The sequence below is a fragment of the Pseudorca crassidens genome, chromosome 4 (genome assembly GCF_039906515.1).
Source record: "Pseudorca crassidens isolate mPseCra1 chromosome 4, mPseCra1.hap1, whole genome shotgun sequence".
NCBI lineage: Eukaryota > Metazoa > Chordata > Mammalia > Artiodactyla > Delphinidae > Pseudorca > Pseudorca crassidens.
In genome coordinates, this window is record NC_090299.1 from 72,400,574 (window position 1) to 72,415,599 (window position 15,026).

Here is a 15,026-nt window from a genome sequence, read left to right on the forward strand (position 1 = left end):
TCTGACCAAATGCCACAGCTAACAGGACAGTCAGCTTAAGAATGACTCGCTTTCTGTGTAGCCCATCTCCTAATAAAGGAAATGACGAAATGCTACGAAAGAGGACAAAGAGAAGGTCTATTTTGTCCTTTACTACAACTGTTAGAGACAATGCTTACATAGCACTGTCTATGTGTCAGCTCCTATCCTGAGAGCTTTATATATATTATTCAGAGCACTTTTATGAAGGAGCTACTACTGTTAGCTCCTGCTTACATAAGAGGAACTAGGCACAGAGAGGTCAAGTAATTTGCCTAAGGTTACACAGTTAGTAGGGAGCAGAGCTGGGCTATGAACCCAAATGTTGCTGTTAACGTACATGCTAACCTCCCTCTCACTAAGAATTAAGAACATAAGAAATGCCTTTCTGGATAAGACCCACAGTCCAGGACCCACCCATCCATCCACCTCTCCACCCACCCCTAGGTGGCAAGCATTGTGCTGGGCTCTGCATGCACCGTGGTGAGCAAACCCAGAAGCCGTCTCCAGCTTTGGTGGTGTGTTCTTCAAATAAAGAGCTCCGGTGGCAGCCTCACGGTCCCCATCACTCTCCTGGCTGTGGCAGAGGTACTAGCTTCCTTGGAGGGCCACGTGTGTGGTGATGTTCTGCGCTCACTTCTGGAGACCTAGTCTAGATCCCACTCCTCTAGCTCTTTCAAGATTTTACATGTACTTAATTTCTTGTATGGAATCCTGCTCTCCTTAAAATGACGAGAGTGGTGTCTGCTTTCTGCATCTGAGCTGTGACTGACACATTTTCCGAAAGGGCTAAAGGATGAAGGTTAAATAAGAAGTGCCTCAGGCTAGGAGTGGAAACAGGAGTGGCTCTAAGAGTCAACTCATTTGCATCGGAGCAGGAGAGAGGTACCTGGGAGGGAGGCTGGGGCTGGTAGGGGCCCTGAGATCCAGAGGAGACAGCCCGATACATAGCACTGGTCCCAGGGAGCCCGGGACATCCCAACTAGATTCTGTGTAGGAACAGCATGGAGCTAGATAGAAAGCACAGTTTTTTCCTGGAGCTGAGGACCAAACTGGGAGAAGGGATGGACAGAAAGTTGCCTAGCCAAGGTACATCTTCAAAGCTAAACAAAGCTGGACTCTGTTTCTACTCTGGACATTTGTTGTTTTCTATCTATACACATTTTTGTCCCAACAAATCCTCCAACATGTGATAAAAATACATGTAGCACATTTAAGATGCACCCAACAAATATTTATCGAGTATCCACTACGTGCAAGATACCACTCTAGGCACTGAAGATATGGCAGTGGACAAACCAGATCAAAATCCCTGTCCTCAAGGGGCTTCCATCTGTGATTGAAAACTTCTTCCTTTTTTTAAAATAAATCTATTTATGTATATATGTATGCACGTATTTATTTATTTGGCTGCATTGGGTCTTCCTTGCTGTGTGTGGGCTTTCTCTAGCTGCAGCAAGCGGGGGCTACTCTTCGTTATAGTGTGCGGGCGTCTCACTGTGGTGGCTTCTCGTTGCGGAGCACGGGCTCTAGGCATGTGGACTTCAGTAGTTGTGGCACGCAGGCTCAGTAGTTGCGATGCGTGGGCTCTAGAGCGCAGGCTCAGTAGTTGTGGCGTGTGGGCTCAGTTGCTCCGCGGCATGTGGGATCTTCCCAGACCAGGGTTCAAACCCGTGTCCCCTGCATTGGCAGGCAGATTCTTAACCACTGCGCCACCGGGGAAGTCCTGAAAACGTCTTTAAGTTCAAAAAGTGTTGAAAAACTCAAACAGGTAAAAATTATCCATAATCCCATCAAAAATTCTTCCTCTACATATGTGAGTATAAAGCAAGAAGCCAGAGTTCCTCCTTGTGCATCTAACCCTTTCTGTTCCTCACATGTAACCATTATAAAATTTTCCTAAAATGTTAAAGACTTATTAAATATATACACCCATGTACTTTTTATTTTTAAACAAAAATAGGATAATGCTTTACATAATGATCTACATCTACACCCAATAGATGTACATCTACACCCAATAGAACATGAACCCGTTTTATTCTGAATTCTCCAAGCAGAGCCCAGGACAAGGACCCAAATACAGTCCTTGCCAAGTATATTTAGATTCCACTCATTTTATTGGTTGCACAGCATTTCACTAAGTGTCTGTATAATTATTATTTAATCCCCTCAAGATACACATATACTCCCTGCCTTGAACCCACTTCCACTCACTGACATTTAGGATTTTTGGTGAACGAGTTGATGTTACTGACTCACTGTAAGGGAAGTGTATGCAACAAGGGAAAGTTCATTTTCCAAAGGCGATGGCTGCTCAGGCAGGGTTCTGAGGTCTGGAGCAACTGTGTTGCTAGCAGGGAGATAAAGTCTAGGAAACTTATCACTGTCCTTATTATGCCCAAGATTTATAGCTAATACATGTTTATGTGAAGTTGGCCAAATTAGTCACCATGATGATCACAAAACTGAAAAGACCTCATTAATTTAGTGGTTTATCTTCCCCTTGCCAATGATAGCAGACACTTGCTTCTTGATATCCTTTCGTCTAAATTTCATCATATGTCAGCATTTCTATCACGTCTTCTAGGACCAGTCCATACTGCCATATTTAAGATTGGTAATTGTTTCATGACAAAACTACAACTGATTAATTATCTGAGTGATTTTTTTTTTATCTGAGTGATTTTATCTGTATTTCGTGGTAGTGATGTTCTCAGATCATTGAACAAAAGATGGGAATTTATATTACTAAGTTGAGTGCCAATTTCTAAGGTCTTTTGTGTCTTGGTGGGTGATTTCAGTATCTGAGATCAGCATTATCAGTCATAATTCCTAGACCCTCCAGGAGAACCACGGTGCAGCAAGCAGGGAGGTTTTGGGTTGGCAGAAAAGACCTGGCATCAGGCCCTGGCCCACCTGTGTGCCTGCTTCCTGGGTCTCGGGATGAGAATACCTCTCTGGCCTACTTGTCGTGAGGATCAAAGGGAAAACCAAATGTAGGGGACTCTTCAAGTATCAGCTACTATACAAATATATGGGAGGAAGAATCTGGATTTTGCTAGGTGGTAGCAGGTAACCTTAGCTGTTGTCGACATGCCCACCTTAGAGAGTCAGAACCCTCAAGCTGAACCCCTCACTATGTCATAGTCCCCACTAACAGCTCATTCAACTCTCCAAAAAGCCTTAGCAAATGGAGCGAATTGTACTGACTATTTCATGGGGAGATGGAAGAGAAGATTCCTTCACACACTCCACAGCAAAACCCAATGATCTTTTCTGTCAGAAACATCTGTTCTTCCTTGAAAGCTCATCTCTGGCCACCAGGAACCTGCGGGTTGTCTCTTCCTTGTCCAACAGAGACTGCCCAGCCTCGATGGCCCCAGCTTTCCTTCACCCCTTCATCTTCCCTTTGGGTCTTTCCGTGCCTCCCCGTGCCTCCCCCGCACCTCGTCCCACGGAGTTTTGATAGAGCAATTACCCCTTCAATCTTGGATTCTCATACTGTCTTCCTACTCCCTGGTCAAAACATCCTTGCAAGGTTCTCCTACTCTCCTAATAAAGCGGTGGGGGGCATTTTAAATAACAAACATTTTTGCTGGCATCAGCTTCTTTTTCCCTTGCCATAACATTATTAGGTAATTTTACTACTCTTAGATCCAGAAACTTGGGCACTAAGGCCACCCCACATCTGGCGCTTAGGGACTTGCTTAAGGTGACAGAACAGCTCTGGGGCAGTTATAAAGCAGCACTGACCCGTAATCCAGTGCTCATCTCACTGCATCGAGCCTGAAATACAAATAAACTGGGAAGCTTTCAGATTCAGGGGAACCTAGAACTCTGGACTACAAGGGCCTTGGATTTCATCTTGAACAGATCCTTCATTTTAGAGAGGTTAAAATGGAAACTTTTCTTTCAGTCTCTGAATCCTAAAAACACAACACAGATTAGATGGTTACTTTAAAACATATGTACTTGCCTGGTGGGTATGATTTCCAGCAACATATACAGACTTAAACTGTTTCATGAGATTCCGAGCTCCAGCAATATCCCGAAGCGAAGTAAAGAGTTCATCCACGGCCCTTCTGGACTTGTGAAATGTCAGGTTAATTGAAGAGTCACAGCCTGAAACAATCCAGAGATATTTGCTCCGCTGAACAAATCTTTACACTGAGTTGTAATCGTGACACGTTGAGCTCATGTAACGTAGTTGTTGTTGTTGTTTTTTAACCCTATTTCCCCCTGGCTGTTCACTAACTGGGCTGTTTCAATCATCCCTGAGCAATGAAACACATTGAGTGTAAACGCCTTTGACAGAAGCAGAACTCAGAATTGCCTGGGATTGCAGCCACTGGCTTCAACCCCTAGACTGCAGAGGTTTCACAAAAAGAAAGCTCCCCAGGGTCTAGTGTCCTCTGAACGCAGCTTTGGGAAAATAGGAGACACAAAGGAAAACACAACAGAGTACTGTGATGAACCGCTCTCACTTGAATCCCACCAACAGTTTCCATAAAACAGAATAGCAAGAATGACAAAGATCATAGAGTTGCTCCAATGACAACTTGCTGGGATGGGCATATAATGCGCTAACAAAGCTTATGGCGTATTTCAAAAGGCAGCCATTCAGAGCTGATCAAACACAAAGGGGGCCTAATGAGAAGACTGTTCTCGGAAGTGGTTCTATTTCTTTTTGAAACTCATAATAGATGGATTTCTTCTCTGTCTTGTTACAAGCTCATGCAGAAGAGGAATGATCATGGTAGGTCAGAAGTTCAAAAAATAGAGAAAGATTCAAGATGAGTATTTTTGACTGTTGAAATACTGCACATACATGAACTCATCAATCCCCACATCACCCCTATGAGACAGGAGCTATTCTTTCCCTCATACAAAGGATGAGGGAGCTGAGGGCCAGAGAGATTAAGGAACACGCCCATCAGCACACTGTCTATGTTCAGCCCATGTTCGTTCAGTCATTCTGGACTGGTTCACCTGTAGGTTTGGGGAACAGTTCTTGTGCCCTCTGCTTCCTGCCTCAAGTACCTGCATGTCTGTCTCTGTGTCTGTCTGTCTCTGTCTCTGTGTATCTCTCCTCCTGTCTGGGGCCTTTCTCTGGTTAGAAGCATAGAAGTCAGCACTCAGAAACAACAGAGCTTTCTCATCGCTTGGGGGGTACCATTCTGAATTATGGTCTCCATAGCCTTATGGAGGGGGCAGTAGGACTGAGCCCCAGTTGCCCCCAACAGTAACTCACTCATGAATGCCTCCTCTACTGGCTTTCCTTCCTCTCCTGTCTCACTTCCCTACGTCCTGACCACACTGCCTAGGACATCTTCTCAAATACAGTACTTGCACCCAAATCCTTGTCTCAGGACACCAGAGCTGCCAGGGTGATTTTAACACAGGCAGCTTGGGTCCAGAATCTATATTCTTTTTTTCAGAACACATTTATTGAGGTTCAGTTCATACACCACACAGTTAACCCATTTCAAGTGTACAATTCAATAGCTTTTAGTATATTCACAGAGCTGTACAATCATCATTCCTACAATCAACTTTAGAACATTCTTATCACCTCAACAAGAAACTCCATACCTGTTAACTGTCACTCCCCCTTTCCCCCTACCCCCAGACCCTGGCACCACTGATCTGCTCTCTGTCTCTATGGATTTCCCTACCCTGGACATTTCATATAAATGGAATCATAGAATATATGGTCTTTTGTGACTGGCTTCTTTCACTTAGCACAATGTTTTCAGGGCTCATCCAAGTTGTAGGATGCATCAGCACTTAGTTTCTTTTTATTGCTGACTAACAGTCATTGTATAGATATACCACATTTTAAATATCCATTCATTGGTTGATGAACATTTGGGTGTTTCCACATGTTGGCTATTATGAATAAGGCTTCTAGTTTTACATGTACAAGTTTCTGTGTGGACATACATTTTCATTTCTCTTAGGTACATATTTAGGAATAGAATTTCTGGGTCATGTGGCAACTCTGTATTTAACCGTTTGAGGAATTGCTAGGCTGTTTTCCAAAGTGACAGCACCATTTTACATTCCCACCGTCAGTGTAAGAGGGTTTTCTCTGCATCCTCAAAAATGCTTGTTAGCAACTATCTTCTTGATTGTAGCTCTCCTAGTGGATGTGAAGTGAGGAGATACTTGTTAATTTTGATAAAGAGAGAAGTTTTTAGGAAGTAGAGGTAGATCCAAACAAGCTTCAACTAAAATGGATTGTATCTAAAGTACATAGGAACATCCAAAGGAACCCAATGGCAGCAGACACAGTGTGTAGATAGTTGAGCCTGTACTTTCAATAACTGTGGAACACTGTATATAACTCTTAAAGGGAGGGCAAAATTCTGAACTGTTTTTACTCACACTTCTGACACCAAATGTGTGGACTTTTCCCCCCATACCAACCAATTCTCTAACTCTCCACACATCAACTGAGTGTCCTACAATTCAAATCAATTCTGCCACTAGCTATGTAGAGTTAGTGCAGACCCCACCCAGACTGCCCCCACTTCAGATGCCAAGTTTAAATCCCAGGTTGCCCGTTGCACTCCTGACCTATCAATCAGGGGTTCCCATGACCCCTTCCTCAGGTTCAATAATTTGCTAGAACAGATCACAGAACTCAGGAAAGTGCTTTACTTACTGGGACCAGTTTATTACAAGGGATGCAACTCAGGAACAGTCAAATGGAAGAGATGCAGAGGGCCAGGTATGGGGGAAGGAAAGCAGGACTTCCATGCCTTCTCCAGGTGCTCCACCTGCCCAGTATCTTGATGTGTTCACCAACCAAGAGGCTCTTCAAACACTATTGTTTAGGAGACTTTATGGAGGTTTCATTACATAGGCACAATTGATTAAATTATTGGCCACTGGTGATTAATGCATCTCTCAGCGGCTCTCTTCACTCTGGAAGTTGCGCGGGTAGGGCTGAAAGTTCCACTACTCTAAACATGCCTTGGTTTTTCTGGCAACCAGCTCCCATCCTGAAGCTATTATTCCCCCAACCACCAATCATCCCATTAGCATATAAGACACTCTCATCATTCTGGAAATTCCAAGGGTTTTAAGAGCTGTGTGCTAAGAACTGTGGACAAAGACCAATATGCATATTTCTTATTGTATCAAAAAAATCCTCTGACTAGTCTCTATTTCCTGGTCTCCAGAAATGTCCAACTCACTGTCATTAAAAAAATCAGGGGCTTCCCTGGTGGCGCAGTGGTTGACAGTCCGCCTGCTGATGCAGGGGACACGGGTTTGTGCCCTGGTCTGGGAAGATCCCACATGCTGCGGAGCGGCTGGGCCCGTGAGCCATGGTCGCTAGGCCTGCGTGCCCGGAGCCTGTGTTCCGCAACGGGAGAGGCCACAACAGTGAGAGGCCCGCGTACCGCAAAAAAAAAAAAAAAATCAAAAGGGTGGTCAAGCCTAGTGAGGGAAGCCTCCCCGTGTTCAGTGAACTCCAGTGGGGAAGCAGGGATTCGACAGAAAATTCAGGGAGTTCGTGTACACTCTCCAGAATTCTATGCCAAGCTTTGTGTCATTTTCTGAGAAGCATGTCCACAACTTCCTCCTTATTCTTAAAGGGGTTCATAGTCAAGAAAAGGTGAGATCCACAGGTCCAGAGCATCTATCGATATCATACCATGCTTGCCCTTGGCATTGCAGCTCAGTTGGATACATCAATTTGTGCATTAGTCAATAATCAGCCAGAAGAAACCCTGGAAGGTTATGGCTTCTCACTGATTCATGTGGCTTCTTTCCTTAAACTCCCAGCCTGAACCATTTAAAATATGGGAAATTACATCAATTATATCTAAGTGTTGTACACTACGTACTACTACTCCTTTAAATTAAAAATGGCATGAAAACAAGAAGAAAGCATTACTAGTTCTAACACCATGCACGGTGTTTCAATTCTTCTAAAACACAATTCAGCTAATAGGCTAGACTTCTTAAATTTAAAGTAATTCTATAGAACAGAAAGGTTCATACAAATTTTCATACGGTCTCCTTCAACTTTTTGAAAAGTGAGGACTGTAATGTTCATCCATTAGGCTGAGTGGAATAGAATCATCTCCTGGATTATAGAGTACTGAAAATTATAAATTATACATGGAAATTGTAGATTATACGTTGGAAGTAGTTTAAGCAAAGGCTGTGTAATTCTGAAGAGTTAGGTCAATTGTGGAGCAGGTTGTTGATAGAAGAAATGTTTACAGATTACAGGTAAATTGAACTCAAAGGAACCCAACAGAAAAATAACACTGTCAAAGAAATTGCTGGAAGAAAAAAAAAGTACAAAATTTACAAATACACTAAAACCTTCCTGAAAAACAGTCAATTATCTCCATTGTTCAAACCAACTGCACAAGGGCAACTTCTGTCCAGTGGGTCTGTCCAGCGATCCTTTCCGACGTGTCTGTTACCCTCAAAGCAAGTCCTCTAAAATGTACATGTTTCTGGGACACCAGGCCAAAGGGGTCTCATCTCTGAGCACCTTCATAATTATATCAATCTTCACCAAAAGCAGAATTTACATTCACTTACCTAAACCCTATAATGAAAGTCTCAACACACACACACACACACACAGAGAAATGGGGATAAGAGAAGATAAATGACGTGTAAGATCGCATCACCATCTCCAGCAAAATGTCTCTCTGATCACAGCCCTGACCTCCTCCACGTACACTGCCTCCCACCATTCAGAATATCTCCTCTGTGAGTGCAGCTCATTCCATATCATGCTGCAATTAATAGCTAAAGGAGATGAGGGTGCAAAAGCTATGAAATGGGATGAATTCTTTTTTGGTGTAAAAGCTATAATCACTGAAAGCTCACGTATAGAATCACTTATGCCAGATACTATTCTAAGAAGTTTATACATATTAGCTCACTTAATCTCCTCAGAAACCCAGTGAGGTAGGTACTACTATCATCCCCATTTTGCAGATGGGGAAACTGAGCCATAGAGAAGTTAAGTGACACACGGTCACTCAAGTAGTAAGTGGTAAAGCTAAGACGTAAACTCTTGCAGTCTAATGCCCAAGACGGTTGTGTTAACCACTCTGCTCTGCTGTCTTTCATATGTGCTGGAGTCCACATACATAATAGATCAGTAAAGCACTTAGTTCACCCTTAATATCGAAGAAGTGCTTTTACAGTGGAGTGAATGGCAGATGCCTTTCTTCTTGGGAAGATCTGGGCCTGTCTCTGGGGGTAGACGCTAATAGTATGGTTTGCAGTTATACCCCAGGCCCATCTTTTGTGGCCACACAAGGTGTGGGATCTCCCGGGCCTACCCCACACCCTCCATTGGATCTCTGCCCTGTAAGGCACTGTATTCAGTTACTTCTAATAAGCCCCGGACAGCCTGTTCCATTAAGCCAGCTTATGAGATAACGGTGTTTTGTAAGGGACCCCTAAGTGTACAATTCCAGTCAATTCTCATTTAATCCACTTAGTTAAATAGATAATAAACCAGAAGCTGATCCTAGCCTTTGGCCAAGCACAATCTGCGTACTTCAGTTGCCTGCTCCTTGATAAGGGAGGCCCTCAGTCCCGCAGGGCACCCCTGTGTTCGCCTAAAATAGGGGATGACTCATGCCCCTGCAATTTCTTTCTTTGGAGGGCTTGGGGGATCTCTTGGGCAGGGGTCCAGTTACTCCTCGGAGCAACAAAATAGGGCTCCTGTGTCTACATCTGCCCGCCCTCATCCCCCTCTCACCCGTCTCCACTTACTGGAGTTGCTTTACCTCGGCAGAGGGAGGACAGCGGTTTCCATGGCTCTGTGCACTGCAGGGACCCACATTTCCAGCAAAAACAAAGGTAAAATGGAGAGAAGGCTGAGGAGCTCAGGGATCTGAAACCGTGCACCTCAGACTGGGACCTGAACCCACGCAGCCAGGACTCAAACCCGGCCCAAACTCAGATTGGGACTCAAACCCAGCCAAAACCCACAGTCTTCCAACTGAGATCACACACCTGGTTTCAGGACTTAATGAAGCTCAGCTTCTTGATGTCTCATCACAGAAAGAGTTTAGTGAGAGACAAAGCGATAGGTAAGAAGTGGATTTATTTAGAGAGAAACACACTCCACAGACAGTGTGGGCGATCTCAGAAGGTGAGAAAAATACCAGGGTATGGTGTTGTCAGTTTTTAGAGGGGTGGGTAATTTCATAGGTGAATGAGTGGGAGGAGTATTCCAGCTATTTCGGGAAGGGGTGGGGATTTCCAGGAATTGGGCCACCGCCCACTTTTTGATCTTTATGGTCGGTCTTGGAACTGTCATGGCGCCCGTGGGTGTGTCATTTAGCATGCTAATGTAGTACAATGAGCATATACTGAGGCTCAAGGTCTAGTGTACGGCGACTTGTCCACCATCTTGGACCCTTTTGGTTCTAATCAGCTTACGTCATGTCCTCAGGCTATGTCATTCTTTCAAAGGTTGTGCCCTGCCCCCTTCCCTCCTGTTTGCTGGACTCCTCACTCCAGTCTGCCTAAGTCCTTCTGTTTGGTTCTCTCACGGAGCAGCCTTGAACCTTTCTGGTGCATGGGGAACTTTTTCAAAAGAGCCTGGCTTCCAGAAGTTTGGTTTTATTTCTTAAGTATTCAGGAAAATAAAGAATCTTGTATCAGGAGGCTGCCTTATCCAAAGCTTCAGTCTGGATTAGAGATGAAGCACCCTCACCTAAGGCCTTCACACACACACACACACACACACACACACACACACACACACACACACACACACACACACACACACACGGAACCTGTATGGCTGGATAAGCTGGGGGACATGGCTGGAATTGGATTTTAAATGTCTCCCTATTGAGTGATATTATTCTCGTCACCGTTGTAAGAGTCCCTTACATCTGATTGAGAAGAGCTAGGGTCAAAGAATATCAGTTGAGCCTGTTCAAGGGGTTCTTTTCTTATCTGGACCCAAATTATCCAAGGATGGCCTCCTCATCCTTCTTCTGGCCCAGAGTTTGAGAACATCAGGTCCATTTTCCAATTTGCATCCCACCCTCCTGTCTCTCAGCAAACCCCTGGCAGCAGGGGACCCATCTCTGTGGGCTCCTGGGGCAGTTAGAGAAAAGGCTGGCTTGGGAGGGCAATGCGGCCAGAAAGCAGAAAGGGCAGAGCGCTGGGAAGTCATGACCTCCCTCATCCATCCGGCTGTCCGACATTGCCTTTTCTCTCTTTTCAAACCATTGTTTTAAAGATGGAGCCCTTTTTCATGGCTCTCTATAAAAGGGTGGCAAATGAAAACAAAACCAAACAAAATAAAAAACCAAATAAACCTTAGCAAGTGGTGTCACATCTGAAATCTTTTCGGGAGGTTGACTGTGTAAAACCACTCTTGAGTAGGGAAGTCCTGGTAATATTTATAATAGAAGTTCTCTTTTTCAAATGTGATTGGGACCAATAGGTGATTAGAAGTCATTTAAAGAGGGGGATCATGAAAAATTGATCTCTCTCCCACACGTATACATACACATATATGTGTATTTGTGTGTACGTATAACTTTGTTTAAAATTAAAACACAAACATCTGTTTATTCACTACTCTTTTGAGAAAAGTCTTTTGTTTGAGTATTATCTGCTGATTAGAGTTCTTTTTTTAAAAAAATTATGTACTGTGTATAATTTCCAATTTTAGTCCATTTAAAGTGGAATAAGAAGTTAGACCCCTGTAGCACAATCTGAGAACAGAATTCTTCTAGATTTTAATGGGTTTTTTTCCCTTCAATCTTTCACAATCATCCTGTTCATACCTAATTCAAAAGCATGTTTAAAATGATTCATCTTTACTGAGTCTTTCAAAGCATTCAATTTGGTTTTCTCTGAAACAATTTATTTTGAATTCATATTTCCTCAGAGAACATTTAATTAAACATTTAATTTAATTTACTTAATAACAAATACAACTGGCATAAGCAGGTTTGGGAACAAACATAACTGGCTCCTGGGAATCACACGGCTCAACCAGGATGAGCAGACGTGCCCAGGCAAGCGGAGGTTGCCTTAGAGCTCTGAGGGGGTCAGAGTTTTGGCCTGAGTTGTTCTACTTTATTGAGGGATCGCAGGATGTAAGTTATTTTGGTGAATGGGTCGTGTGGAGGCTGGTTGAGAACACGTGAATTATATATATGTATTATTTATATTATACATTATATTGTATATAAATGAAAAATATTATACACACGTATTTCTGAGGTCTCATATTTATACTACAGGGCAATGTATCTGTGTCATCAATCTAATATTTAATGACCTAGTGTGACTTCTAAGTTCTTCTAACATAAAAAAAACATAATCTGTTTTTTTTTAATCAGCCTTCAGGTCTTACAGGGCTGACTTCCTCTTTCCTTGTAGGATCGTTGATCTACACTACACGGCAGGGGCTCCTCAGTGGGCACGGAGATAACGTATGTATGCTTGGATGACAGTGTTAGTGAGCCTGGCCTAACAAAGAAAATCAGGGTCAGAAGGTGTCCCGGTGAGGCCACAAAGGGCCCAAGGCAGGGCTCGTGGAGACTGGACCACCCCCGGAAGTCCCTCCATAGGTCTCCCCTCGGGCTCTCAGGCCACATCGGTCCCATGCCCCCTTGGTTCACTGGATCCTGCTCAGTGTCCTGGAATCTCCTTAGCCTGTGGCCTCTAGTTATCGCTCCAATGACAGAGGAGGAAAGGAGGGGAGGGGCGGCGACATGCTCCAGGGAAGCCGGGGCTCTCCCTGGTTCTCCGCTGGTCTCTAGCATAGCGCCTGGTTCCTAGAAGCACCCACGAAATATTTCTTAAATAAATCAATGGGGAAAACAGAGAGATAATGGGAAAAAGAGCTGAATCAGACCAAACACGCCATAAAGTGTGATTCTTGAGGAGCTGCTAAACTATCTCTGCAGGAAATTTCAAACAAAGGGCTCCCAGATGGGTCTGAGCAAGTGCAGCCTCCACGTGTGAGCGGATCAGCTCTCATAAAGGCTTTGCTCGGCAAAGAGCAACCTCAATTGGCTGCATAAATTTGGCTTGTCTGTTTAATAAGCAAAGCTAAACTCTACGTGGTTTGAGTATACGTGCATATGAGATAAAACTGTTTTTAAAAGAAAGGCAGTGATAAATACAAGCTTCAGAAAGTGGTTACCGCTGGGGGAGGAGGTGGGCGGGTAAGGACCCTTTGGGAGAGGGCGATGAGTTCATGGGTGTTTATTATGTAATTATGCTTTATAATATATATATATTGTATAATCTTTTAAATGTATCAGCTATCATCTTAAAATATATAACAGAACACAAAACCAGTCACACTACTTTTTTAAGCCTCCAGCAAATTCAGCTTTTTATAACAGTTGGAAACAGGGAAGAAATGACAGCTGAAATCTATTATTATTAGGCAGTTTGGGGAGGTGTGGCGGACGTGGAAAGTCTTGTACAGCCACGAGAGAATGTGACTGCCCAGAATTCTAGCCCAAGGTCTGACATGCGGTGGGGGAAACCTGAAGGAAGGAACGTCGTCAGGAATACGCTTTGGAACTTGCATCTTTCATTAAGGCAGGGAACAAAGTCAAGTTGCCAGTGAGGCCCAGGAGGCAGGATGGAGGCAGCGGGACGAGCAGCCTGTTGATCCTGAACGTCTGTGCTGCCTCAGGAAGAGCCAAGGAGGCAGCAAGACCAATAACCCTGGGTCACTGCAGAAATAAGGAAACGGCCCCAACCATTCCAAAGCATTTCCTCCAAGATGCTTCTGAAAAGTCTCTCCAAAGCAGCTTTTATGACTACCCTAACTATACCAACACAGTCTCTTTATCTTAAGAGTTTATGTGGTTAATTAAGGAAGGGTTAATTAAGTATAAAAACTGCTGTGATGCCGCATCATGTTAAGTAGTACAATTTCACGTCGGTTATTATGTTATCCTATTAAATCAATCCAAGTCACCTTAGACAAGGGGACTGTGAAGTTCAGCATTCAGAGTAAACAAAATACCAGGTTTGAGGCTATTTCTTTTCTTTTCTTTTGGCTGCGCCGCGCAGCACGTGGAATCCTAGCTCCAGGACCAGCGATCGAACCCGTGCCCCCTGCAGGGGAAGCGTGGAGTCTTAACCACTGGACCGCCAGGGAAGTCCTGAGGCTATTTCTTTCAAAAAGGTAGGCATTGATTTTTGATCAGTTACACAACCTCCTATTAGCGGAGCTATCACCATAGGAAAAATCAGATTTCCCTCATATCATTTCGACTTTGGGCCCCTTTTCCAGGAATGAAACCTGCCACAAGTGGGAGAAATGCCCATGTAACCACTTAAGCTCATGGTCATGAACCTTCCCAGTCCCAAGGAGGGCGGCTCCTTAACAGTAATCACAGACACCATCTCAAACCCGTATCTCACTCCCAATGCTTCCTAATAGGTTGATTGTTTTTATTCTGTTGAATGAATCCTATTGATTTACTAACTTGCCATTGATACCATAAGTCCCTGTTCAAAGCGTGCTGACATTTCTGGTGGTTCTGAATAGCTGGACATGGAGTGCTGGCCTCTCAAAGCTGACTTGAGAGATTACCTGCATCTGCTTGTTTTCACAAGCTGTCAGGTGACACAGCACCTGGGAGCCTCAGAGACCACTGTGACAATGACTACTGTTGATCTCGTTTTCCAGACTAGGAGAAAACAAGGCTATGCTACATGCACGTAAAGGCGGCACCAGAGCACGGCCCTGAGTTGAGCACAGCTGGCAGCTCTTCTGTTAATATCTGCTCGCTTCTTGTCTGTTCTTTTCGGGGTGCTACAAAAGCTGAAGCAGCAACAAAGGTAAGAAAACACAGAATAGGTAGAAACTTACGGTGGGGTAAATCTGATCTGCTTTATTTTTCGTTAAATTGAGTGAAGACCGCCATCATTTGATTTTAGCAGGGAATAGTATTCCCCCAGGGCACAGTTTCAGAACCAATGAGCTAGTTCGGCATTTCAGAGAGAGGGAAATG

At 44.0% G+C, this 15,026-nt stretch overlaps 1 protein-coding gene across 4 annotated transcripts in view; it reads right to left on the reverse strand.

Annotated features, from left to right (window-relative positions):
- The window catches only part of SCFD2 (sec1 family domain containing 2), a 414,129-nt gene that overhangs the window by 51,653 nt on the left and 347,450 nt on the right, over positions 1 to 15,026 (reverse strand). For all 4 annotated transcript variants that reach the window (XM_067735963.1, XM_067735964.1, XM_067735962.1 and 1 more), the window contains exon 6: positions 3,998 to 4,143. In XM_067735963.1, coding sequence (XP_067592064.1) covers positions 3,998 to 4,143 — 146 coding nt within the window. The remainder of the gene's footprint in view (positions 1 to 3,997; positions 4,144 to 15,026) is intronic.